At 35.9% G+C, this 27,367-nt stretch overlaps 1 protein-coding gene across 20 annotated transcripts in view; it reads left to right on the top strand.

Moving 5' to 3' along the window:
* ATRX (ATRX chromatin remodeler) overlaps positions 1-27,367 on the top strand; it is a 284,412-nt gene that overhangs the window by 136,980 nt on the left and 120,065 nt on the right. For all 20 annotated transcript variants that reach the window (XR_015158787.1, XM_086387280.1, XM_086387277.1 and 17 more), the window contains 2 exons: positions 10,184-10,286; positions 13,908-14,123. Coding sequence is in view for 19 of the 20 variants with exons in the window: in XM_086387280.1 (XP_086243406.1) it covers positions 10,184-10,286; positions 13,908-14,123 (319 nt within the window). In the remaining variant the exon portion in view is untranslated. The remainder of the gene's footprint in view (positions 1-10,183; positions 10,287-13,907; positions 14,124-27,367) is intronic.

Below are 27,367 nucleotides of genomic sequence, written 5' to 3'. Positions count from 1 at the left end.
ATTTGTATGAATACTCTGTGGTTCAGTTTCGTCAACTGTAAATGAGGAAATTAACATTATTATTTCCCTTATTGGTTATTGTGGGCATTAAATGAGATTAAAGGGCTTATAAAATAATGCCTATTTTACAGATAGTAAGTGCTCCATAAATGCTAACTATTATTCTTTCATAACACTACTAAATACAACTTAGCCATGGAACAAAAACAACTCTACTAGTATTCTATTAATTAAGATGTGTTTGTTTTTTCAATACGCATGGATAACTAATCTAGATTACTAGCTGATTAAAATTTTGCTTCCTTCTTAGCATAGTATTTAATAATACTGACCATTCTAAGAAGGTTTTTATTTCCTCTGGAATAATATGATACATCCATCAATTTGTGTTTGTGTGAGTGTGTATATGTATATCTATATGGGTGTTTGCATGTGTAAATTTTAATACATTTGAGATTGTTTTAGCTTAATAATTACCATGTTGTACCTGGAGTATAGCAGCATATTGTACTTTCAGTTCAGTCAGTCACTCAGTCGTGTCAGAATCTTTGCGACCCTATGCACCGCAGCATGCCAGGCCTCACTGTCCATCACCAGCTGCTGGAGTCCACCCAAACCCATGTCCATTGACTCAGTGATGCCATGCAACCGTCTCATCCTCTGTCGTCCCCTTCTCCTACTGCCCTCAATCTTTCCCAGCATCAGGGTCTTTTCAAATGAGTCAGCTCTTTGAATCCGGTGGTCAAAGTATTGGAGTTTCAGCTTGAGCATCATTCCTTCCAAAGAACACCCAGGGCTGATATTCTTTAGAATGGACTGGTTGGATCTCCTTGCAGTCCAAGGACTCTCAAGAGTCTTTTCCAGTACCACAGTTGAAAAGCATTAATTCTTCGGCGCTCAGCTTTCTTCACAGTCCAACTTTCACATCCATACATGACCACTGGAAAAACCATAGCATTGACTATGGTTGACGGACCTTTGTTGGCAAAGTAATGTCTCTGCTTTTGAATATGCTATCTAGGTTGGTCATAACTTTCCTTCCAAGGATTAAGCGTCTTTTAATTTCATGGCTGCAGTCACCATCTGCAGTGATTTTGGAGCACAGAAAAAAAAGTCAGCCACTGTATCCACTGTTTCCCCATCTATTCTCCATGAAGTGGTGGGACCGGATGCCATGATCTTAGTTTTCTGAATGTTGGGCTTTAAGCCAACTTTTTTACTCTCCTCTTTCACTTTCATCAAGATGCTCTTTAGTTCTTCTTCACTTTCTGCCATAAGGGTAATGTCATCCGCATATCTGAGATTATTGATATTTCTTCTAGCAATCTTGATTCCAGCTTGTGCTTCTGCCAGCCGAGCATTTCTCATGATGTACTCTGTACTCTGCATATAAGTTAAATAAGCAGGGTGACAATATACAGCCTTGATGTACTCCTTTTCCTATTTGGAACCAGTCTGTTGTTCCATGTCCATTTCTAACTGTTGCTTCCTGACCTGCATACAGGTTTCTCAAGAGGCAGGTGGTATTCCCATCTCTTTCAGAGTTTTCCATAGTTTATTGTGATCCACACAGTCAAAGGATTTGGCATAGTCAATAAAGCAGAAATAGATGTTTTTCTGGAACTCTCTTGCTTTTTCCATGATCCAGCGAATGTTGGCAATTTGATCTCTGGTTCCTCTGCCTTTTCTAAAACTAGCTTGATGTTCTAAAACTTCCAGATGTTCACAGTTCACATATTGCTGAAGCCTGGCTTGAAGAATTTTAAGCATCACTTCACTAGCGTGTGAGATGAGTGCAATTGTGCGGTAGTTTGAGCATTCTTTGGCATTGCCTTTCTTTGGGATTGGATTGAAAACTGACCTTTTCCAGTCCTGTGGCCACTGCTGAGTTTTCCAAATTTGCTGGCATATTGAGTGCAGCACTTCCACAGCATCATCTTTCAGGATTTGAAATAGCTCAACTGGAATTCCATCACGTCCACTAGCTTTGTTCATAGTGATGCTTTCTAAGGCCCACCTGACTTCCCATTCCAGGATGGCTGGCTCTAGGTCAGTGATCACACCCTCATGATTATCTGGGTCGTGAAGATCTTTTTTGTACAGTTCTTCTTTGTATTCTTGCCACCTCTTCTTAATATCTTCTGCTTCTGTTATACCATTTTTGTCCTTTATCAAGCCCATCTTTGCATGAAATGTTCCCTTGGTATCTCTAATTTTCTTGAAGAGATCTCTAGTCTTTCCCATTCTGATGTTTTACTCTGTTTCTTTGCATTGATCACTGAGGAACGCTTTTTTTTTAAATCTCTCCTTGCTATTCTTTGGAACTCTGCATTCAAATGGGTATGTATTTCCTTTTCGCCTTTGCTTTTCACTTCCCTTCTTTTCACAGCTATTTGTAAGGCCTCCTCAGACAGCCATTTTGTTTTTTGCATTTCTTTTTCTTGGGGATGGTCTTGATCCCTGTCTCCTGTACAGGGTCATGAAGCTCTGTCCATACTTCATCAGGCACTCTGTCTCTCAGATCTAGTCCCTTAAATCTATTTCTCACTTCCACTGTATAGTCATAAGGGATTTGATTTAGGTCATACCTGAATGGTCTATTGGTTTTCCCCACTTTCTTCAATTTATGTCTGAATTTGGCAATAAGGAGTTCATGATCTGAGCCACATCAGCTCCCAGTCTTGTTTTTGTTGACTTTATAGAGCTTCTCCATCTGTGGCTGCAAAGAATATAATCACTCTGATTTTGGTATTGACCATCTGGTGATATCCATGTGTAGAGTCTTCTCTTGTGTTGTTGGAAGAGGGTGTTTGCTGTGACCAGTATGTTCTCCTGGCAGAACTCTATTAGCCTTTGCCCTGCTTCATTCTGTACTCCAAGGCCACATTTTCCTGTTGCTCCAGGTGATTCTTGACTTCCTACTTTTGCATTCCAGTCTCATATAATGAAAAGGACAACTTTTTTTGGGTGTTAGTTTTAGAAAGTCTTATAGGCCTTCATAGAACCGTTCAACTTCAGCTTCTGTAGCGTTACTGGTCGGGGCATAGGCTATGATTACTGTGATATTGAATGGTTTGCCATGGAAACAGAGATCATTCTGTCGTTTTTGAGATTATGTCCAAATAGTGCATTTTGGATTCATTTATTGACTATGATGGCCACTCCATTTTTTCTAAGGGATTCCTGCCCACAGGAATAGATTTAATGGTCATCTGAATTAAATTCACCCATTCCAGTCGATCTTATCTTAGTTTGCTGATGCTTAGAATGTTGATGTTCCCTCTTTTTATCTCCTGTTTGACCACTTCCATTTTGCCTTGATTCATGGACCTAACATTCCAGGTTCCTATGCAATATTGCTCTTTACAGCATCGAACCTTGCTTCTATCACCAGTCCCATCCACAGCTGGGTGTTGTTTTTACTTTGGCTTCATCCCTTCATTCTTTGTGGAGTTATTTCTCCACTGATCTCCAGTAGCATATTGGGCACCTACTGACCTGGGGAGTTCATCTTTCAGTGTCCTATCTTTTTGCCTTTTCATACTGTTCATGGGGTTCTCAAGGGAAGAATACTGAAGTGGTTTGCCATTCCCTTCTCCAGTGGATCACATTCTGTCAGATCTATGCAGCATGACCCGTCCGGTTTGGGTGGCCCCACACGGCATGGGTTAGTTTCATTGTGTTAGACAAGGCTGTGGTCCATGTGATCAGATTGACGTGTTGTCTGTGATTGTGGTTTCAGTCTGTCTGCCCTCTGATGCCCTCTCCTCGTGCCTACCATCTTCCTGGGGTTTCTCATACCTTGGATGTGGGGTATCTCTTCACCGCTGCTCCACCAAAGCACAGCCCCTGCTCCTTACCTTGGATGTGGGGTAGCTCCTCTTGGCCGCTGCCCCCAGCCTCGGGCCTGGGGTAGTTCCTCTTGGCCTCGCCTCTGTGCCCTTGCAGCCAACAAGCTTTCGGTTCAATCAGTTCAGTTGCTCAGTCGTGTCCGACTCTTTGCAACACCATGAATCGCAGCATGCCAGGCCTCCCTGTTCATCACTAACTCCAAAAGTTCATTCAAACTCATGTCCATTGAGTCGGTGATGCCATCCAGCCATTTCATCCTCTGTTGTCCCCTTCTCCTCCTGCCTCCAATCCCTCCCAGCATCAGGGTCTTTTCCAGTGAGTCAACTCTTCACATGAGGTGACCAAAGTGTTGGAGTTTCAGCTTTAGCATCAGTGCTTCCAATGAACACCTAGGACTGATCTCCTTTAGGATGGGCTGGTTGGACCTCCTCACAGTCCAAGGGACTCTCAAGAGTCTTCTCCAGCACCACAGTTCAGAAGCATTAATTCTTCGGTGCTCAGCTTTCTTCACAGTCCAACTCTCACATCCATACATGACCACTGGAAAAACCATAGCTTTGACTAGACGGACCTGTTTTGGCAAAGTAATGTCTCTGCTTTTTAATGTGCTGTCTAGGTTGGTCATAACTTTAGTTCCAAGGAGTAAGTGTCTTTTAATTTCATGGCTGAAATCACCATCTGCAGTGATTTTGGAGCTCCCAAAAAATAAAGTCTGACTGTGTTTCCACTGTTTCCCCATCTATTTCCCATTAAGTGATGGGACCAGATGCCATGATCCTAGTTTTCTGAATGTTGAGCTTTAAGCCACGCTTTAGGGGAATATAAAATAACAATAGGATATAATGAGAATTTTAAAGAACTGAGATGGAATTCAGGTAACACAAAATTCACCATTTAAAAGTGTAGAATATAGGGGATTTATAGAATATTCACGAAGTTGTGCATCTGCTACCACTATCTAATTTCAGAACATTTCCACTATTCCAGAAAGAAACCCTATGGCCCTTGGTCATTTCCCGTTCTTCCTGCTTCTCATTTCTTGGCAAAAACTAATCTGCTTTGTGTATGGATTTGCCTGTTCTGAACATTTCATATGAAAAGATTTGTAAATATGTGTCTTTTTATGAATGGAATCTTTAGCATGTTTTCAATTTTGATCCATGCTGTAGCTTGTTTCAGTACTTAAATCCTTTTTAAAAAACTTCAGTGAAATTTAGTATATTTCCAGAATATATACAGAATATATACAGAATAAATTTAATATATTTACAGAAATTGTGTTAATTTCTGATATATAGCAAAGTGTTTCAGTTATACATATTTATCTTGTTCTTTATATTCTTTCATTATGGTTTATAACAGGGTTGAATATGGTTCCCTGTGCTATACAATAGGGCCTTGGTTTTTACCCATCTGATATATATATATATATAAATTATATATATATATATATGTAATTGTTTGAGTCTGCTAATCTCAAACTCCCAATCCTTTTTTTCTTTACTCCTTCTTCTCCCTTGACAATGAGAAATTTCTTTTGTCTGTGAGTCTGTTTCTGTTTCATAGATGTGTTCATTTGTGTTGTATTCTAGATTCCACATGTAAGTGATATATGATATTTGTCTTTCTCTTTCTGACTTAAAGCATTACTATAATCGCTGGGTCCATTCAAGTTGCTGCAAATGGAATTATTTCATTCTTTTTATGACTAATATTCCATTGTGTACATGTGTAGCACATCTTTATCCATTCATCTGTCAGTGGACATTTAGATTGTTTCCATGTCTTGTCTGTTGTAAATAGTGCTGTTGTGAATATAGGGATGCATGTATCTTTTTGAATTTTGGTTTTTGAGTATATGCCCAGGAATAGAATTGAGGATCATTTGGTAACTCTACTTTTCGTTTTTTGAGCACACTCCATACTGTTTTCCATTGTTCCAGTTTATATTTTTACCAGCAGTATATGAGGGTTCTCTTTTCTCCACTCATTCTCCAGCGTTTATTGTTCGTAGAATTTTTGATGCTGACCATTCTGATGGTTTTGAGGTAGTACCTTATTGTAGTTTTTATTTGTGTCTTGCTGATTATTAATGAATGTGATTATCTTTTCATGTGCTTTTTGGCTTTCTGTATGTCTTTGAAGAAATGTCTATTTAGATCTCCTGTCCATTTTCTTGATTTTGTTGTTGTTGTTATTGAGCTGCAATGAGCTCTTTATATATTTTGGAGTTTAATCCCATGTCAGTTGCACTGTTTGTAAATATTTTCTCTCATTTTGTGGGTTGTCTTTTCATTTTGTTTGTTGTTTCCTTTGCTGTTGAAAAGCTTTTTGGTTTAATTAGGTACCATTTGTTTATTTTTTATTTTCATTACTCTTTGAGGTAGATCCAAAAAGATATTTCTGTGATTTATGTTAAAGAGTGTTCCGCCTATGTTTTCCTTTAACAGTTTTATAGCGTCTGGTGTAATATTTAGGTCTTTAATCCATTTTGAGTTTTTTTTTTGTATGGTGTTATCATGGAGAAGGAAATGGCGACCCACTCCAGTACTCTTGCCTGGAGAATCCCATGGACGGAGGAGCCTGGTGGGCTGCAGTCCATGGGGTTTCAAAGAGTCAGACACGACTGAGCGACTTCACTTCACTCACTTCATACTTTCTTACTGGAGAAGGAAATGGTAACCCACTCTAGTATTCTTGCCTAGAGAACCCAATGGACAGAGGAGCCTGGCTGGCCATGGTCCTTGGGGTCACAGAGAGTCAGACATGATTGAAGTGACTAAGCACGCATGGTGTTATAGAATGTTCTAATTTCATTTTTACATGTAGCTGTCTAGTTTTACCAGCACCATTCACTGAAGATATTGTCTTTTCTCCATTGTATGTTTTTGCCTCCTTTGTCATAGGGTGACTGACCATAAGTGCTTGAGTTTATTTCTGGGCATTCTATTATGTTCCATTGATCTATATTTCTTTTTTTGTGTCAGTACCATACTGTTGATTACTGTAGCTTTGTAGTATAGTCTGAAGCCAGGACGCCCGATTCCTCTAGCTTTGTTTTTCTTTCTCAGTATCGCTTTGGTTATTCAGGGTCTTTTGTTTTTCTATACAAATTGTAAAATTTTTTGTTATACTTCCATTAAAAATGCCCTTGGTGATTTTTAGGGATTGCATTGAATCTCTAGATTGACCTGAGTAGTACAGTCACTTTGAAAATATTGATTCTTCCAATCCAAGAACACAGTATATATTTCCATCTCTTTCTGTCATTTTTTATTTCTTTCATCAATGTCTCTCGTGATTTGCCAATTACCTTTAGTGTTGTGTTTGGATTGCATTTTCTTTTTTGTGTCTGTATCGTAGATTTTTAGTTTGTGGTTTCCATGAGGTTTTGGTACACCAGCCTGTGTATTAACAGAATTGTTTTAAATTGCTGGCCTCTTAATTTCCAAGCATTTCCAATAGCCTGCATTTGTACTCTTCTCCTAATTGCTGATTTGATACCATATTTGGGTGTGGATGATTTCCTAACCTTTACTGTATATTTGCCTTTACCAGTGAGGCTTTCCATTTATAATTTTCTTATTTCTGGTTGTTTCCTTTTCTGCCTAGAAAAGTTCCTTCATTATTTGTTGTAAAGCTGGTTTCACTGTGTTGAATTCTCTTAGCTTTTGCTTGTCTGTAAAGCTATTGATAGCTGTGTTGAATCTGAACGAGAGTCTTACTGGGTAAAATATTCTTGGTTATGTGTGTTTCCCTTTCATTACTTTAAATATATCCTGCCACTCCCTTCTGGCCAGAAAAGTATCTGATTAAAAATCAGCTGATGCCTTATTGGGATTCCACTGTATATTATTTGTTGCTTTTCTGTTGTTGCTTTTAAAATTTTCTCTTTGTCTTTAATTTTTGTCAGTTTGAATTGTATGTGTCTCATTGTGTTCCTCCTTGGTTTCATACTACATGAGACTCTCTGTACTTCCTGGACTTGAGTGAGTGTTCCCTTTCCCATGTTAGGGGAGTTTTCAGCTCTTACCTCTTCTGATCTTTTCTCATGCCCTTTCTCTCTCTTTTCTTCTTCTGGGACTTGTATAATGTGCAAGATGGTACATTTAATGTTGTCTCTAAGGTCTCTGAGACTTTCCTCCTTTCTTTTCATTCTTTTTTCTTTATTTGGTTCTGTAGCAGTGATATACACCAATTTGTGTTTTAGCTCACTTATTCGTTCTTCTGCCTCATTTATTCTGCTATTGATTCTTTTGAGTATATTTATTATTTTTGTTATTGTGTTGTTCATCTGTTTATTTAAATCTTGTAGCTCTTCGTTAAACTTCTCTTGTATCTTCTTGATCTGTGTCTTCATTCTTATGTGTTCATTCTTCATTCTTGTCTCATTCTTAAATCATCTTTACTATCTTTACTCTAATTTTTTTCAGGTGCATTGCCTAAATCCAATTCACTTGTTCTTTTGAGGTTTTATCTTGTTCCTTAATTTGGAACATACTTCTCTGCCAGCTCATATTGTCTAACTTTCTGTGTTTGTGTTCTCCATTTCACAGGCTACAGAACTATAGTTCCTTTTGCTCTGGTGTCTGCTTCTTGGTGGTTGAGGTTGGTCCAGGGACTTGTGCCACTTTGCTGTTGGATGAGACTGGTGCCTGTCCACTGGTGGTTGGAGCGTAACCTTGTCCCTCTGGTGGGGAGGACTAAGTCAGGGGTTATGTTTTAGAGTGGTTGTGGGCTAAGGAGGACTTTGAGCAGCCTGTCTGCTGATGACTGGGGGCTGTGTTCTCATCTTGTTTGTTTGGCCTGAGGTATCCGAACATTGAAGCCTGCAGACTGTTGGGTGGGACCAGGTATTGTTTGCCCAAATGGCAACCTCTCGAGAGCTTTTGCTGATGAACATTCCTTGAAGCCTCTGCCACCAGTGTCCTTTCCTCCTACAGTGAGCCACAGCTGACTCCTGCCTCCGCAGTTGACCCTGCAATACTCACAGGTTTATCTGCCCCAGGCTCCTATGGAGTCACTGCTTTGACTTGCAGCCCAGTGCATGTGAAACCATGTGTGTGCCCTCCCAGAGTGGAAATCTCCGCCCAGTCCTGTGGAGCTTTTATACCCAAGCTCCATTGGCCTTCAAAGCCAAATGTTATCCCCAGGCTGATGAGCTTGATGAGGGTCTCAGAAGTCTCACTCCTGTGGGAAATCTTTTGTAATATAATTATTTTATAATATGTGAGTCACCTTCCCTTTCATTATGGAATTTGATTATATGGTGAAAGCACCCCTTCTACTGTCTCAGTTGTGGCTTCTTTGTCTTTGAATACAGAATATTTCCTGTAGTTTCTAGTGTTTTTTGTTGATGGTTGTTCAGCAGTTTGTTGTGATTTTGATGTTTTCTTGAGAGGTGAGCTCAAGTCCTACTGTGCCATCTTGTCTCTTCCCTCATACCTAAATCCTAGAGTAAATTTCTAAAAATGACATTATTGGGTTAAAGTTAACACAGTTTTAGGACCTTTCATTATATATTTTCACACTTACAGAAGTCAATATTTTCTTCCCCCAGCTGAATATGTAAATAGCCATTGTCTCACTGGTTCAGCAATAAAACAATGAGCAATCTGTTAATTAGAACACATGTTGGGGGAACTGCAATCCATTTGAGTTAATTTTTTTTATATGTTTTAAGATAGGGATTCAGATTCATCCTTTTGCATGTAGATATCCAGTAGTCTAAGTACTATTTGTGAAAACTGTTGTCCCTATTGAATGTCTTGACCATGTGGAAAATCAATTGACTATAAATGTAAAGTTTTATTTCTGGGTTCTCATTTCTCTGCTGTTGGTTTTCATGTCTGTCCTTTATGTAGGAAAATATTGTCTTAATTAATGTAAGCTTATATACCAATTTCTAGCCACATAAGTATTCTCACTACAAATTGTTACTTTTTTTTTACTTTGTGTGTTCTGATATGATGAAAATTGTATCTAACTTTTATAATCTATTTTTTAAAGAGATGGTGAATAATTTTCATGTGTATATTGGCCAGTTATATTTCTGAAGGTGCTCCATCCATCTTATTACTGATATGCTAAACCTCCCTCTTGAATAACTTAGAATGTTGATCACTGAATTTATTTTTTATTTTTTTGTTCACTGGATTTCAAATTAAGTGTTCTCCTTTTGAACCCAGTGAAGATTTTTTGCTTTTTGTTTTTTCCTTTATCATTTTATTAAAGAATGTATGTAAAAGTGAAGCAGTTCTAAAATAGTACATAATTCACATAAGGGAATTTATCATAAAGTATTTTATTTTGCATTTTAAATATTCTTTAGGTCTGCGAAGAAAGCAGAGTTGGAAGAAAATCAGAGAAGTTACAAACAGAAGAAGAAAAGGCGACGCATTAAAGTTCAAGAAGACTCATCCAGTGAAAACAAGGTAATAAATAATGAACTTGGATTTATCACTGGTATAGTAGACCATAGTAAATATGTTATTAACTCATTTGCACTCTGTTTGTAAGTTGAATTCTACTAGTTGATTTACATTTTAAGCTTTGTGGAAGAATTGACTAATTATTAAATATATAAATATGCAGAAGTGTTAACTTTAATATATTATCAATTTTTTTCTTTTCCTTCACTGAATTTGATGGAAAGTTTAAGCTTTCTAATTCATTATTTATATTCTTAGGCTATAGAACTGATATGAAGTGTTCTGTGTGATTACATAAAACATAATAACTCATTAAATGAATAAATTTCTTCTAGCAGTGAAATTAGTCAATTTCAGTTTCTTGTATATAAGCAGAATTATTTAGAGTACAAGTTCTCCATAATGTTCTATCAATTCTATTCTCTTTTATAAGAGTTCATTTTTGTAATGACCCTTTTCACCATTTCTAATGTAAAATGCAATGACCTTAATTACATTCATAATTAGGAACTCTTGTGCCCATTAAACAGTAACTCCCCATTCCCGCCTATCTGCAGCTCCTTGGTGACGTCTAATTCTAATTTCTGTGCCTATATATTTGCCTATTTTAGGTTTCTCATATAAATGAAGTCACACAATATTTGTCCTTTCTTTCTGGCTTATTTCATTGATATAATGTTTTCAAGGTTCATCCACCTTTTAGCATATATCTGAATTTCTTTTATTTTTAAGGTTGGATAATGTTCCAGTGTATGTATGATAACATGTTGTGTTTATCCATTCATCTGTTGATGGACATTTGAATTCTTTCTACTTTTGGCTATTTAGAACAACGTTGTTGTGTACATGGTTATACAAATGTCTTTTTGAGTCCCTGCTTTTCTTTTATGTGCATAATCTTTTTTTTGCCAGTTTATTTTTTTAGTTGAAGGATAATTGCTTTAGAATTTTGTTATTTTCAATCATACATCAAGAATCAGCCATAGGTGCACCCATGTCCCCTCCCTCCCAACCCTCCCTCCCATCACCCTCCCCTTCCCACCCTTCTAGATTTGTCACAGAGCCCCTGTTTGAGTTCCCATACAGCAAATTCCTGTTGGCTATCTATTTTACATATGGTATTATAAATTTCCGTGTTACTGTCTCCATACATCTCACCCTCTTCCTCCTCCCCTACCCCTGTGTCCATAGACTTCTTCACTTTGTCTGTTTTTCCATTGCTGCCCTGAAAATGGATTCATCAGTACCATCGTTCTAGATTCCATATCTATGCATCAGTGTATGATATTTATTTCTCTTTCTGACTTACTTCACTCTGTATAATAGACTCTAGGTTTGTCCTCCTCATTAGAACTGACTCAAATGCATTCCTTTTTATGGCTGAGTAGTATTCTGTTGTATATATGAACCACAGCTTCTTTATCCATTCATCTGTTGATGGACATCTAGGTTGCTTCCATGTTCTAGCTATTGTAAACAGCACTGCAGTGAACATTTGGATGCATGTGTCTTTTTCAATTTTGCTTTCCTCATGATCTATGCCTAGTAGTGGGATTGCTAGGTCATATAGTGGTTTTGTTCGTAGTTTTTTAAGGAATCTCAATACTGTCTTCTATAGTGGCTGTATCAATTTACATTCCCACCAAGAGTGCAAGAGGGTTCCCTTTTCTGTACACCCTTTCCAGCATTTATTGTTTGTAGACTTTTTGATGATGCTATTATGACTGCTATGAGGTGATATCTCATTGTAGTTTTGATTTGCATTTCTCTAATAATGAGTGATGTTGAGCATTTTTTCATGTATTTGTTAGCCATCTGTATGTCTTTAGAGAAATGTCTGTTTAGGTCTTTTTCCCACTTTTTGATTGGGTTGTTTGTTTTTCTGGTATTGAGTTGTATGAGTTGCTTCTGTATTTTGGAAATTAATTCTTTGTCAGTTCTTTCCTTTGCTATTATTTACTCTCATTATTAGGGTTGTCTTTTCACCTTGTTTGTAGTTTCCTTTGCTATGCAAAAGCTTTTGAATTTAATTAGGTCCCGCTTGTTAATTTTTGTTTTTATTTCTATTACTCTAGGAGGTGGGTCATAAAAGATCTTGCTTTGATTTATGTCATCAAGTGTTCTGCCTATGTTTTCCTCTAAGAGTTTTATAGTTTGTGATCTTATATTTACATCTTTAATCCATTTTGAGTTTATCTTTGTGTATGGTGTTAGGAAGTGTTCTAATTTCATTCTTTTGCATGTAGCTCTCCAGTTTTCCCAGCACCACTTATTGAAGAGGCTGTATTTGTCCCATTGTATATTCTTGCCTGCTTTGTCAAAAATAAGGTACCCATAGGTGCATGGGATTGTCTCTGGGCTTTCTGTCTTGTTTTTATCTCTTTCTATCTCTGGGCTTTCTATCTTCTATCTTTTTCCATTGGTCTGTATTTCTGCTTTTGTGCCAGTACCATACTGTCTTGATGACTGTAGCTTTGTAGCATAGTCTGAAGTCAGGAAGGTTGATTCCTCCAACTCCATTCTTCTTTCTCAAGACGGCTTTGGCTATTTGGGGTCTTTTGTATTTCCATATGAATTGTGAAATTTTTTGTTCTGTGAAAAATGTCATTGGTAATTTTATAGGGATTGCGTTGAATCTGTAGATTGCATTTGGTGAAAGAAGTGAAAGTGTTAGTTGTTTAGTTGTCTCTGACTCTTTGTGACTCCATGAACTGTAGCCCGCCAGGCTCCTCAGTCCATGGGATTCTCCAAGCAAGAATACTAGAGTGGGTTGCCATTCCCTTCTCCAGGGATCTTCCCAACCCAAGGATTGAACCCTAGTCTCCAACATTGCAGACAGAGTCTTTACTGTTTGAGTCACAAGGGAAGCCTTTATATTTGATAGTATAGTTATTTTCAGAATATTGATTCTTTCTAAGAGCATGTAATATCTATCTGTTTATGTCATCTTTGATTTATTTCATCAGTGTCTTATAATTTCCCATATACAGTTCTTTTGTCTCCTTACATAGGTTTATTCCTAGATATTTTATTCTTTTTGTTGCAATGGTGAATGGGATTGTTTCCTTAATTTCTCTTTCTGATTTTTCATTGTTACTATATAGGAATGCAAGTGAGTCAATGCTTTTAATACTTTTGGTTGTAATCTGAGATGTGCAATTGCTTGATCACATGGTAATTCTGTGTTGAACTTTTTGAGGGAGTTACAGTTTTCCCAATGCCCCAGCCTTCTAGTTTTTCCCCATCCTCACCAACACTTGTTATTTTCTGGTTTTTTTTTGTTGTTGTTTGTTTTGTTTTGTTTTGTTTTTAGCTATCATAATGGGTGTGAGATAGTATCTCATTTGTGGGGTTGATTTAAATTTTCCTAATAAGAAGTGACGTTCAGTGTCCTTTTATTTGCTTATTTGACATTTCTGTGTCTCCTTTGGAGAATTTTCTGTTCAGTCCTTTGCCCCCCTTTTAGAGTTCTTTTTGTAAAATACTATTCTATATTGTAAAGTGTAATTTTGAAGCTTTTCAGTATGTCTTCTTTTACCTTTTCTTGGCATATTAATTGGAGTGAGAAATGGGTAAATCAGATAACTTTGTAGTATTAATGTTTTGATCATTTAAATTCCATAGAGTAATTCTGAAGAAGATAAAGAAGAAGATGAAGAAGAAGATGAAGAAGAAGATGAAAATGATGATTCCAAGTCTCCTGGAAAAGGCAGAAAGAAAATTCGGAAGATTCTTAAAGATGATAAGCTAAGAACAGAAACACAAAATGCTCTTAAGGAAGAAGAAGAGAGGCGAAAACGTATTGCTGAGCGAGAGCGAGAGCGAGAGAAATTGAGAGAGGTAAACCACATTTTATTTATAATTTCTTTTTAATGTATGACTTTCATAGATTCTTAGATTATAGTTCAGTCGTCCAAGAAAAGGATCTTGTAATCAACCAGAGATTTTTTGTAAGTTACTTTTTCCTATTGGCAGTATTTTATGCAACTTAAAAATCTTCATTAGGTAATATTAATAGAATTAGGTATATGGAAAGGATTTAGATTGTTGAATGATCACCAGAGTTATTGTTTTTTACTTGAGGTAGAAAAATATTAAAAAATTATTGCTTAAATCCATAAACGATTTCAATGTTTTGAATAATCTTTTCATTATAAAATAAAGGTCCATCTAGTCAAAGCTATGATTTTTCTAGTAGTCGTGTATGGATGTGAGAGTTGGACCATAAAGAATGCTGAGCGCTGAAGAATTGATGCTTTTGAACTGTGGTGTTGGAGAAATCTCTTGAGAGTCCCTTGGACTGCCGGGAGATCAAACCAGTCAATCCTAAAGGAAATCAGTCCTGAATCTTCATTGGAAGGACTGATGCTGAAGCTGAAACTCCAATACTTTGGCCACCTGATGCAAAGAACTGACTCATTTGAAAAGACCCTGATGTTGGGAAAGATTGAAGGCAGGAGAAGGGGACGAGGATGTGCAGTATTTTATGCAACTTAAAAAATCTTCATTAGGTAATATTAATAGAATTAGGTACATGGAAAGGATTTAGATTGTTGAATGATCACCAGAGGATGAGATGGTTGAATGGCATCACCGACGTGATGGACATGAGTTTGAGCAAGCTCTGGGAGTTGGTGATGGACAGGGAAGCCTGACATGCTGCAGTCCATGGAGTTGCAAAGAGTTGGACACAACTGAACGACTGAACTGAGCTGAACAGGCAGAAGGAATAGTATTATAAATCTCCGTATGTACAATACCCACCTTCAATAATTACCAACATATTCTGGAGATGGAAATGGCAACCCACTCCAGTATTCTTGCCTGGAAAGTCCCATGGACAGAGGAGCCTGGCAGGCTACAGTCCATGACGTCTCAAAGAGTCAGACACAACTTAGTGACTATACAGCAAATGGCAATTTAGCACCATTTTGTAGAAGGAAAAGCAAGGAAAGGAAGAAGAAAGATTATATTGGCACTGTGAGAGTGAGAGAGGAAGTTCAGTTCAGTTCAGTTGCTCAGTCGTGTCCGACTCTTTGCAACCCCATGAATCGCAGCACGCCAGGCCTCCCTATCTATCACCAACTCCCGGAGTTCACCCAAACTCACGTCCATCGAGTCAGTGATGCCATCCAGCCATCTCATCCTCTGTCATCCCCTTCTCCTCCTGCCCCCAATCCCTCCCAGTATCAGAGTCTTTTCCAATGAGTCAACTCTTCACATGAGGTGGCCAAAGTACTGGAGTTTCAGCTTTAGCATCATTCCTTCCAAAGAAATCCCAGGGCTGATCTCCTTCAGAATGGACTGGTTGGATCTCCTTGCAGTCCAAGGGACTCTCAAGAGTCTTCTCCAACACCACAGTTCAAAAGCATCAATTTTTCGGCACTCAGCCTTCTTCACAGTCCAACTCTCACATCCATACATGACCACAAGAAAAACCATAGCCTTGACTAGATGGACCTTTGTTGGCAAAGTAATGTCTCTGCTTTTGAATATGCTATCTAGGTTGGTCATAACTTTCCTTCCAAGGAGTAAGCATCTTTTAATTTCATGGCTGCAGTCACCATCTGCACAAATAAGCTGGAATTTTGCTGACACACTTGTAAAACAGCTTGCTCTGTACTAGTCAGTGTGTTGCAATTCAGTTACTGACTAGGGTCTGTTTTTCTGACTTCTGAGTGACCAGGGCCAATCTTCATTTCTCATTGTGCTCAATTCATTTATTCAAGAATTATTATGTATCAGTCAGTAATTGTGGGTCTTTATTTTGTCAAGTGGTACAGGAAGAAAAGACTAGATACATATTCATATTCAGATGTTTTAATTCTTTGACCCAAAGCAATTTACTTAATTACTCATGTGTGAAATAAGGCAAATTATATCTTCCTTATAGGAGTGGTCAAAAGATTTAATGAAATAATCCACATTAAACATTTAGCACAATACCAGGCATATGGTAATAAAAAAGTAATTGTAGATTTTAGATGATGATGATGATGTTATGTGGTTAGGGATTGCAAATAAATAATTTACTGAACTTTCAAAAAAAATTAGCAACACATGACTAGTTTTTTTTTCATCTGTTCTTTGAACTGAACTGAACTGAACTTGTTCAGTTGTTCAGTCATGTCTGACTCTTTGCAATCCCATGGATTGCAGCCCACCAGGGTTCTCTGTCCTTCACCATCTCCTGGGGCTTGGTCAGACTCATGTCCATTGAGTTGATGATGGCATCTAACTGTCTTGTCCTCAGTCATCCCCTTCTCCTCCTGCCTTCTGTCTTTCCCAGCATCACGGCTAGTTTTTTTTTCATCTATTCTCTTACCTTAACAATATTTTTGAGAAGTCTCAGATATCATATCATTTTGATTATATATGGTTCAGAATATATTGTTGAAAGATAATTACTTTTAAACATTACCACAGTATCATTATTACACTTAAACATTAATAATAATTTCATAATGTCAAATGTCTAGTTAATATTAAAAATTCTTTCATTTACATCACAAGCATAATAGTGGTTTATAAAAATATTTGTTATGAATCAGGAACCTAAGAAGGTCTCACTGTGTGTTGTGTTACATTTGGATACTTATGTTTATCCTTAAGCTATTCCTACACTGTCTTGATTACTGTAACCTTATAGTAATTCTTGGAATGGTATACTGTAATTTCTACAACTTGGTTCCACATTTTTAGAGTTGTTTTGGTATACTCAGTTATTCATATTTCCTTATGAATTTTAATATCCTGTCAATTTTTAATAAGAATCTTCCTGGAACTTTTATGGGGATTTTTTTGGATCTCTAGTGACATCTTAACAGATTTTGTTTACAATTATGTAAATATTGTATATTTCCCATTTATTTAGCTCTTCTTTGATTTCTCTTAGCAGCATTTTATGGTTTTCATTGTACATAACTAGCACTTATTTTTCTAAATTTATCTTTAAGTAATTTATGTTTTCTGTTGTCATGGTAAATGAAATTTCAAATGATTTAATGACCTTGTGTTCTGTGAGCTTACTATATTCTCCTACTGGTTCTAGTAACCTTTTTGGTAGATTCCTAAGGATTTTCTACATATTCAATCATGTTGTCTATACATAAAACACCACCACCACCACCAAAAGGATGGTTAATTTTTTCAAATGCATTTTAATGTATCTGTGGGATAATCTAGAAAATGTCTTGCACTGCCAGAATAAGCCTCACTGGTCATCTTATATTACTCTTTTTATATATTGTTGTATTTCTTTTCTTATATTGTTTCACCAGGAGTTTTACCTCACTTTTAAGTAGGCATGTTGGGTTATAAATTCCTTTACTTGTATATCTTTCTGCATTTTTTATTACAGTAATACTGTTCTCATGTAAAACGAAAAGGGAAATGCTCCTGTCTCCTCTACTTATAAGTATTTTTTATAAGATAGATAACATTTCATTCTTAAATGTTTGCTAGAATTCTCCAGTAAAGGTACTCTCCTGAGTTTTCTGAGTTTTTTAAAATTTTTAAACAGATTGTATTTAATAAGTTATTATTATTACTTTAATAAATATAGGGCCATTTAGATGATCTGTTCTCTTTTGATCTCTTTTGGTAAATTTTTCTTTGAGATATTCGTCTGTTTCATTTAAGTAGTCAAATGTATTGTTTCAAATAAATTTGTTTATAATATTCCTTTTTTAATGTTTTTGTTTTTTGTAGATCCTGTTAGGATAGCTCATCTTTCATTTCTGTCAATGATAATTTATCTTTTTTTTTTTCTTGATTAGTCTCTTTAGAGGTTTAGAGATTGTACTATCCTTTCAAAAAAACCAGCTTTGGATTTAGTGATTTTTTTCTTATTATTTTACCTTTCGCTATTTCATTGGTTTTTCACTCTGATTTTGTGTTGTCACTTTTTCTCTGGGTACAATTTCCTTTTTTTAAATAGCTATTTAAGGTGGCTTTTGACTGTTGATTCTTTTTTAATCTATAAATAATATAAAATTCCCCAATGTTCATATTATTTTAAATGTTGAACTGTATGAATTTTGATGTTTTGTGTTTTGCTTTTTACTCTTTCTGTTTTTCTTATGACCCAGAAAATGATGGTCCATGCAAATATTTTCCTTTTGTGGTGTGAAATATTCTATAAATTTCAGTTAGGTTATGTTGATTTATTACATTCACATCCTCTATATCCTTAATGATATTTTGTCTCATAGAGCAGATTTGAAGTCTGCAAGTTTAATTGTCAATTTGTCATTTTCTCATTGCACTTCTCTGTTTTTTCTCATATTTTGTTAAAGCTCTGCTAGATACATCTACTTGTGGGATTATTATGTCTTTCTCATGAATTGATCCATTATCAGTATGTAAAGTCCCTTTTAAACACTGCTGATTTTTCATCTGAAATCTACTCTGTTTGAATATGGTGTAGTCATACCATCTTATTTTTCAAGTACTTTGCTATGAAAAGTTCCAACACACTGCTAGGTTTACAGAATTTCACAGTGATTTCCCATAAACTCATGTCCTACATTTTTCTGTTGATATTTCACTATACTTGGTTTATGACTATTTATCTACTAAGCTCTCTATCCTTCATTATATTTTTATGCATTTGAAAGTCAGTTGCAAACATTATTTCACTTAACCTAAATGCTTTAGGTTGCATATCATTAATTAGAATTGATATTTATTTAGAATTTTTCTTTTTATGAAAAATTTACTTAGAGTGAAATATACCAATCTTAAGTTTACATTTTGTTTTTGACATACCATGGAATTGGGAAATGTATATATTTTCATGGTTTTCTTCACCTTGCCTTTTTTTCTTTTTACTTAATATTTGGAGAGTGTTTTTTCCTCAGTAGCTTGTGTCTGCCCTTAACTGTGGCAAAACTTATCTGTTGAATGGACATATCACTGTCAACCTTGCCTTCCCCAAATCTTCTTTTGAGGTACACTTAGGTTGTTTCAAGGTTTTCACTAAACTGGAGTATCCTGTTACGTATTGGAATGACTTATTTTGTTTGTGCTTCTTTGGGTTCTTTTTAAAAATTTTATTATTATTTTAACTATTTTTAAGTACACAGGTTAGTGAAATACATGTTGTGTAATCATCATCACCATCCTTTTCAATGCCTTTTTCATCATTCCAAACAGAAACTCTGTACCCATTTAAAACTAGACCCCATCCCCTTTTTCCACTAGTCTCTTGTAACCTCTCTTCTACTGTCTGTCTCTTATGAATTTGCCTATTTATTTACCTCATATAAGTGGATTTATTCAATATTTGTCCTTTTGTCTTATTTCACATGACAGAATATTTTCAAGATTCATTCATATTGTACCAACTATTAGAATTTCATTTGTTTTTAAGGATGAACATTGCATTGTATGCATATACCACATTTTGTTTATTCATTCATCTGTTTTTAAAAAAAAAATTGTGTTCTTTAATTTTAAATTTGTTTATTTTTAAATTGGAAGATAATTACTTTACAGGATTGTGTTGGTTTCTGCCAGTCATTAACATAAATCACCCATAGGTATACGTATATCCTCTCTTTAAATCTCCCTCCCATCTCCCTCCGCATTCCACCCCTCCCCAGTTTGAGTTTTCATTGTCATATAACAAATTCCAATTGGCTGTCTATTTTATATATGGTAATATAATTTTCCATGTTACTCTCTCCATACATCCCACCCTATCCTCCCCTCCCCCCTTGGTGATCCATAAGTCTTTCTCTGTGTCTGTGTCTCCATTGCTGCCCTTCAAATAATTTCATCAGTACCATCTTTCTAGATTCCATATATATGTATTAGTATACAGTATTTGTTTTTGTCTTTCTGACTTACTTCACTCCATATAATAGGCTCTGCATTCATCCACCTCATTAGAACTGACTCAAATGGATTCCTTTTTATGGCTGAGTAGTATTCTGTTGTATATATGAACCACAGTTTCTTTATCCATTCATCTGTTGACATCTGGGTTGCTTCCATGTTCTAGCTCTTGTAAACAGCACTGTTCTAGCTATTGGGATACATGTATCTTTTTCTGTTTTGGTTTCTTCATGGTTTACGCCTAGTAGTGGGATTGCTGGTCATATGGTGGCTTTATTCCTAGTTTTATAAGGAATCTCAATTCTGTATTATTTAGTGGCTGTATCAATTTACATTCCCACCAAGAGCGCAAGAGGGTTCCCTTTTCTCCACACCCTCTCCATCTGGGCTCACAGAATCACTGGGTTCCCTGTGTTATATAGCCACTTCCCACTAGCTCTCTATTTTATACATGACAATGCATATATGGCAGTGTTACTTTCTTAATTTGTCCTACCTTCTCCTTCCCCTGCTGTGTGCACAAGTCCACTCTACATCTGGGTATTCATTCATCTGTTGATGTATATTTTAGGTTTCTTACACTTTCTGGCTGTTGGGAATAATAGTGCTAGGAACATGGATATATGAATATCTCTTCAAGTTCCTGCTTTCCATGCGTCTGGGTATATATATACAAAAGTGGAATGATTAAGGAACATTGAGGAGTCATCACATCGTTTCCTCAACAGCTGCACCACTTTTACATTTCCACCAGCAGTGCATACAGGTTCCAATTTCTCTACATCTTTACAACACTTCTTTTTTTTTTCTTTTCCTTTCTTTCTCTTCTTTCTTACCTTTTTCTGCCCCCACAACCCCATTTGTAATAGCCAACATTATGGACATGAAGTGGTATTTCATTATGGTTTTGTTTTTTAAGAAGTTAAGTTTTATTTGGGGCAAAATTGGGACTGCACTGAGGGAGACAGCACCTCAGATAGCTCTGAGACACTGCTCTAAGAGACAGTGGGGTAAGGTGGTGAAGGGAAACTTTGTGAAATCAAGCATTTATCTTAAAAAAAAGTTTTTCTGCTTTTCATGAGGAGATGATGTCACTGTGAAGGAGTTTAGTGCTTTTCTAGATAAGAGGAGATGAAAGAATTTGGATAATTAAGGTTTTGATTTGCATCTTATTAATGACTAGTGATGTTGAGCATCTTTTCATGTGTGTATTGACTATTTGTATATCTTTGGAGAAATGTCTATTCAAATCCTTTGCACATTTAAAAATTGTGTTGTTTTTGTTATTGTTGTATTGTAGGGGTTCTATATATATCTGGATATCAGTCTGTTATCAGATATGTGATTTGCAAATATATTCCTCCATCTCATGGATTATCTTTAATTCTGTTGATAAGTATCCTTGGCATAAAATTTTGAAATTTTGATGAAGTCCAGTTGATCTATTTTTTTTTCTTTCATTGCATGTGCTTTTTATGTTTTATTTAAGGCATCATTGCCAAATCCTGTGTCATAACAATTTCTTTCTTTGCCGTTTTGTATAATCCTGTGTAATATATACTGTTGAATTTTGTTTGCTGGTACTTTGTGGAATAATTTTGAGTCTATATTCACAGAGAATCTGTAGTTTTCTTATAGTTTATCTTTTAAATTTTAAATTAGGGTAATGCTGGTCTCATTGAATGAATTAGAAAATATTCCCTCCTCTTTAGTTTTCTAGAAGAGTTTGAGAAAAATTAGCATTATTATTATGTCTTCTTTGGAGAAATGTCTATTTAAGTCTTATGCCCATTTTTTCGTTGGGATGTTTGTTTTCTGATGTTAAACTTCATGACCTGCTTGTATATTTTGGAGATTAATTTATTGTCAGTTGCTTCATTTGCAGTTATTTCCTCCCATTCTGAGGATTGTCTTTTCATCTTGTTTATGGTTTCTTTTGCTGTTCAGAAGCTTTAAGTTTAATTAGGTTCCATTCGTTTATTTTTGTTTTTATTTCCATTACTCTAGGAAGTGGGTCATAGAAAGTCTATATATGTCAGAAAGTATTCTATGTTTTCCTCTAAGAGTTTTATAGTTTGTTGTCTTACATTTAGGTTTTTAACCCATTTTGAGTTTTTCTTTGTGTATGATATTAGGAAATGTTCTAATTTCATTCTTTTGCATGTAGCTGTCCAGTTTTCCTGTCTTTTCTCCATTGTATAGTCTTTCCTTCTTTGTCGAAGATAAGGTGCCCATAGGTGTATGGGTTTATCTTTGGGCTTTCTGTCTTGTTTCACTGGTCTATATTTATGTTTTTGTGGCAGTACCATACTGTGTTGATGACTGGTATAGTCTGAAGTTAGGAAAGTTGATTCCTTCAGCTGTTTTCTTCTTTCTCAAGATTGCTTTTTCTATTCGGGTCCTTTTGTGTATCCACACGAATTCTGAAATTGTTTGTCCTAGTTCTGTGAAAAATGCCATTGGCAATTCAGTAGGGATTGCATTGAATCTGTAGGTTGCTTTGGGTAATATATTCATTTTCACAATGTTGATTCTTCCAATCCAGCAACATGGTGTATCTCTCCATCTATTTGTGTAGTCTTTGATTTCTTTCAAAAATGTCTTATAGTTTTCTGTATATGCCTCATTTCTCTCCTTGAAGCTCTATACAATCATCAACAACAAGACCTGGAGCTGACTGTGGTTCAGATCATGAGCTCCTTATAGCAAAATTCAGGCTCAAATTGAAGAAAGTAGGGAAAACCACTAGGCCATTCAAGTATGACTTAGATCCGATCCTTTTTGATTATACAGTGGAGGTGATTTATAGATTTAAGGGATTAGATTTGATAGACAAGTGCCTGAACATCCATTTTGGTTTTAGGTTCATAATTTTGTACAGTAGGCAGTGCCAAGAAAGCAAAGTGTTTGTCTAAGGAGGCTTTAGAAATTGCTGAGGAAAGAAGAGAAGTGAAAGGCAAGGAAGAAAGGAGAAGATATACCCAACTGAATGCAGAGTTCCGGAGACTAGCAAGGAGAGATAAGATCTTAAATGAACAATACAAAGAAATAGAGGAAAACAATAGAATGTAAAAGACTAGAGGTCTCTTCAAGGAAATTGGAAACATCAATGGAACATTTCATGGAAGGATGGGTATGATAAAGGACGGAAATGGTGACCTGACAGAAGCTGAAGAGATTAAGTAGAGGTGGCTGGAGTACACAGATATATACAAAAATGGTATTAATGACCTGGATAACCACAATGGTGTAATCACTCACCTAGCGCTAGATATCCTTAAGTGCGAAGTCAGATGGGCCTTAGGAAGAATTACTATGAGCAAAGCTATTGGAGGTGATGGATTTCCAGCTGAGTTATTTCAAATCATAAAAGATTATGCTGTTAAAGTGCTGTACTCGGTATGCTGGCAAATTTGGAAAACTTAGCAGTGGCCACAGGACAAGAAAAGGTCAGTTTTCTTTCCAGTCCCAAAGAATGGCAATGCCATGGAATGTCCAAACTACCATACAATTGCTGTCATTTCACATGCTAGTAAGTTTATACTAAGAATCCTTCAAGCTAGGCTTCAACAGTATGTGAATTAAGAACTTCCATATGTACAAGCTGGGTTTAGAAGAGGCAGAGGAAGCAGAGATCAAATTGCCAGCATTTGTTTGAAAGGAAGGAAATTCCAGAAAAACATCTGCCTCATTGACTATACTGAAGCCTTTCACTATGTGGATCACAACAAAGTCTGGAAAATTCTTAAAGAGATGGGAATACCAGACCACCTTACTTATCTCCTGAGAAACCTGTATGCAGGTAAGAAACCAAGTTAGAACCAGATGTGGAGCAACAAACAGGTTCAAAATTGGGAAAGGAGTATGAGAAGGATGTATATTGTCACCCTGCTTATTTAACTTCTCTACAGAGTTACCTCATGAGAAATCCTGGGCTGGATGAATCAGGAGCTAGAATCAAGATTGCCAGGAGGAACATCAACAACCTCAGATATGCAGATGATACCACTGTAATGACAGAAAGTGAAGAGGACCTAAAGAGCCTCTTGATGAGGGTGAAACAAGAGCATGAAAAAGCTGGCTTAAAACTCAACATTAAAAAAACTAAGATTATGGCCTGTAGTCCCCTCACTTCATGGCAAATAGAAGGGGAAAAAGTGAAATTAGTGACAGATTTTATTTTTGGGGGCTTCAGAATCACTGCCGCCAGTGACTGTAGCCATGAAATTAAAAGATGCTTGCTCCTTGGAAGGAAAGCTGTGACAAATCTAGACAGAGTATTAAAAATCAGAGATATCACTTTGACAATAAAGGTCCATCAATAAAAGCTATTATTTTCCAGTAGTCAATTATAGATGTGAGGGCTGGACCATAAATAAGGCTGTGCACTGAAGAATTGATGCTTTCACATTGTGGTGTTGGAAAAGATTCTTGAAATTCCTTGTACAGCAGGAAGATCAACCCAGTCAATCCAAAAGGAAATCAACCCTGAATATTCATTGGAAGGATTGATGCTAAATCTGAAGATTCAGTACTTTGGCCACCTGGTGCAAAGAGCTGATTTATTGGATAAGACCCTGATGAACAGAAAGATTGAAAGCAAAAGGAGCAGGGGGCAGCAGAGTATGAGATGTTTAGATATTGTCACCAACTCAATGGACATTAATTTGGGAGATAGTGATGGCAGAGCAGCCTGGCATGCTGCAGTCCATGGCGTTGCAACAATTAGGACCCAGTTTACCCCTGAACAATAACAACAACAACAACAATACTGCCCCTTTTTTCCTTAAGTACGTTCATTCCTAGGTATTTTATCTTTTTGTTTCAGTGGTGAATGGGATTGTTTCCTTAATGTCTTTCTGAGTTTTCATTGTTAGTGTATAGGAATGAAAGAGATTTCTATGTATTCATTTTGTATCCTGCAACTTACTAAATTCACTGGTTAGCTTTAGTAATTTTCTGATAGCATCTTTATGGTTTTCTATTTATAGTATAATATCATCTCAAAACAGTGAGAATTTTACTTCTTTTCTAATCCCTGAATTCCACAAGCTTTAGTATTCTATTTTTATTTTAATTTGAAGGTGTTTTCTAATGTCTCTTGTAATTTCTTATTTGACCTTTTTGTTATTTAAGAGTGTCATTTTTAAATGATGCATATTTGCGTTTTTCGCATTGTCCTTCTGTTACTGATTTCTAGTTTCATTCTGTTGTGATTGGAGATTTTAAATTTTTATTTAATTTTTTAATAAGTTGATAAGCTTTTTCATTTTATTTTATTTTATATTTTATTTTATTTGAAGTATTGTTAATTTTATGTTTTTGATGTTTTAAAATTTATTAAGGCTTGTTTTGTGCCCTATCATGTGGTCTGTCCTTAAGAAGTGTTACATGAAGTTGAGAAAATTTGTACTCTGCTGTTGTTGAATGAAGTGGTCTCTTTGATAGGACTTACTGGTCGACATTGTTGTTCAAGTTCTGTGTTTCCATCTTCAGTTGGCTTATTCTATTTATTACTGAAAGTAGGGTATTATGTCTCCAAACTATTTTTGTAGAACAGTCTAGTATTTCTCCTTTCAATTCTGTCAGTGTTTGCTTCATATAATTTGGGACTCTGATTTTGGTATATTTATCTTTATGATTGTTATATCTTCTTGGTAATTTATAGATATTTTCTTTGTAGTTAACATGGGATTAGATGTAACCTCCTAAAGTCATAATGTTATAGTTTGAATTTAATGAACTTAACTTTAATCACGTAGAAAAATATTGTAAATGTATTATACAGCCCCATTTCCCCTTGCATATAATTCGTGTTGCACATTTTGTTTTTATATATTTTATGCCCCAGTAACATATAGTTACTTTTTATGGTTTGTCTTTTAAATTCTATAGAAAGTAAACTTGGAATTACAAACCAACTTTGGCCGTGTGTGTTTTCCATACATATGGATAGTTCTTTATCCATCTTTCAGTATTCTTTCATTTCAGCCCAAAGGCTTCACTTTAGCAAATTTTGTTGTGTAGGTCTATTTTTAATGAACTGTCTTGGTTTAAGAATGTATTAGTTTCTCCCTCTATTTTGAATGATACTTTTGTTTAATATAAAATTCTCAGGTGACAGTTACTTTATTTCAGTAGTTTAAAATATATCATTGCACTGCCTTTTGATCTTCAAGTTTCTGATGAGAAATAAACTGATAATGTTATTGATGATCCCTGTTGTGATAGATCACTTCTCTCTTGATACTTTCAAGATTCTTTCTGTCTTTGTACTGTGAAGGTGTAACTATAATGTGGTTAGTCTGAGTCTCTTAGTTTATCTCAGTTCAAGTTTGTTGTGCTTCTTGGATTTGTAGCTCCTGGTCTTTACTCAGGCTACCCCAAATTTGGAAGTTTTGGCCATTATTTCCTCAAATAACCTTTTGCCTGTATTTTTCTTCTCCTTTGACTCTCATAATATGCGTATTGGTCTGCTTGATGATATCCCACAAGTCACTTGGTCTCTCTCTTTTCTTAATTCTGTTTCCTTTCTGCTACTTAGACTTGATAATTTCAGTTGACACCTTCATGTTCAATGATTCTTCTTCCTGCTCATATCTGAATTGTTTTTAAAGTTATTTCACTTTTTTCTTTTTCAGTTCCAGATTTTCTGTTTGGTTCTTGTTTGTAATTTCTACTTCTTTGTTGATATTCCCCACTTTGTATCTTTTCTTGATGTTTTTTAGATTGTGCCCAGTTTTGCTTTGTGTAATGAGTCCGTTGTTGAGGACCTCTTAGGGATGTTTTCTGTTATTTTAATTTCTTCTTTTGAATTGCCCATGTTTTCCTGTTTCATTGTTTGGTTTGTGGGTTTGTTTTTTTTTTTTTATTGCCATTGGGGGTTTAGCTATTATAATGTGATAACTCTGGAAGTTAAGTTTTCTCCCTTTCCAAGGATTTTTTGTATTTTTTTCTTTAGTTGTTACTGTCTGATTGTTATGAGACTCTCCTCATTTATTTTTACAAAGTTTGTTTATTGTTGTACATCATTACTTAATGCTCTTTTCCTTTCTCTAGTGTTCTGTTAATGTTTTGAGGGAGATTTCCTTGAATGCTGATTTCTTCTCAGTCTTTTTAAATTAGCTCTGTACTGGAATACTTCTCTAGTACTTAACTAGGCTTACAGTTAAGCCAAGGATCCCTCTGAAGGTAAAACTTGAGGTTTGCTCAGTGTTTTTTTGTTTTTTTTTTTTTTTCCGGGG

This window comes from Bos grunniens, chromosome X (genome assembly GCF_055505025.1).
Source record: "Bos grunniens cultivar Pamir isolate PY7600 chromosome X, Bosgru_T2T1.0, whole genome shotgun sequence".
Lineage (NCBI taxonomy): Eukaryota > Metazoa > Chordata > Mammalia > Artiodactyla > Bovidae > Bos > Bos grunniens.
The sequence above is the reverse complement of the archived record's forward strand: the minus strand, read 5'-3'. Positions and strand labels throughout refer to the sequence as shown.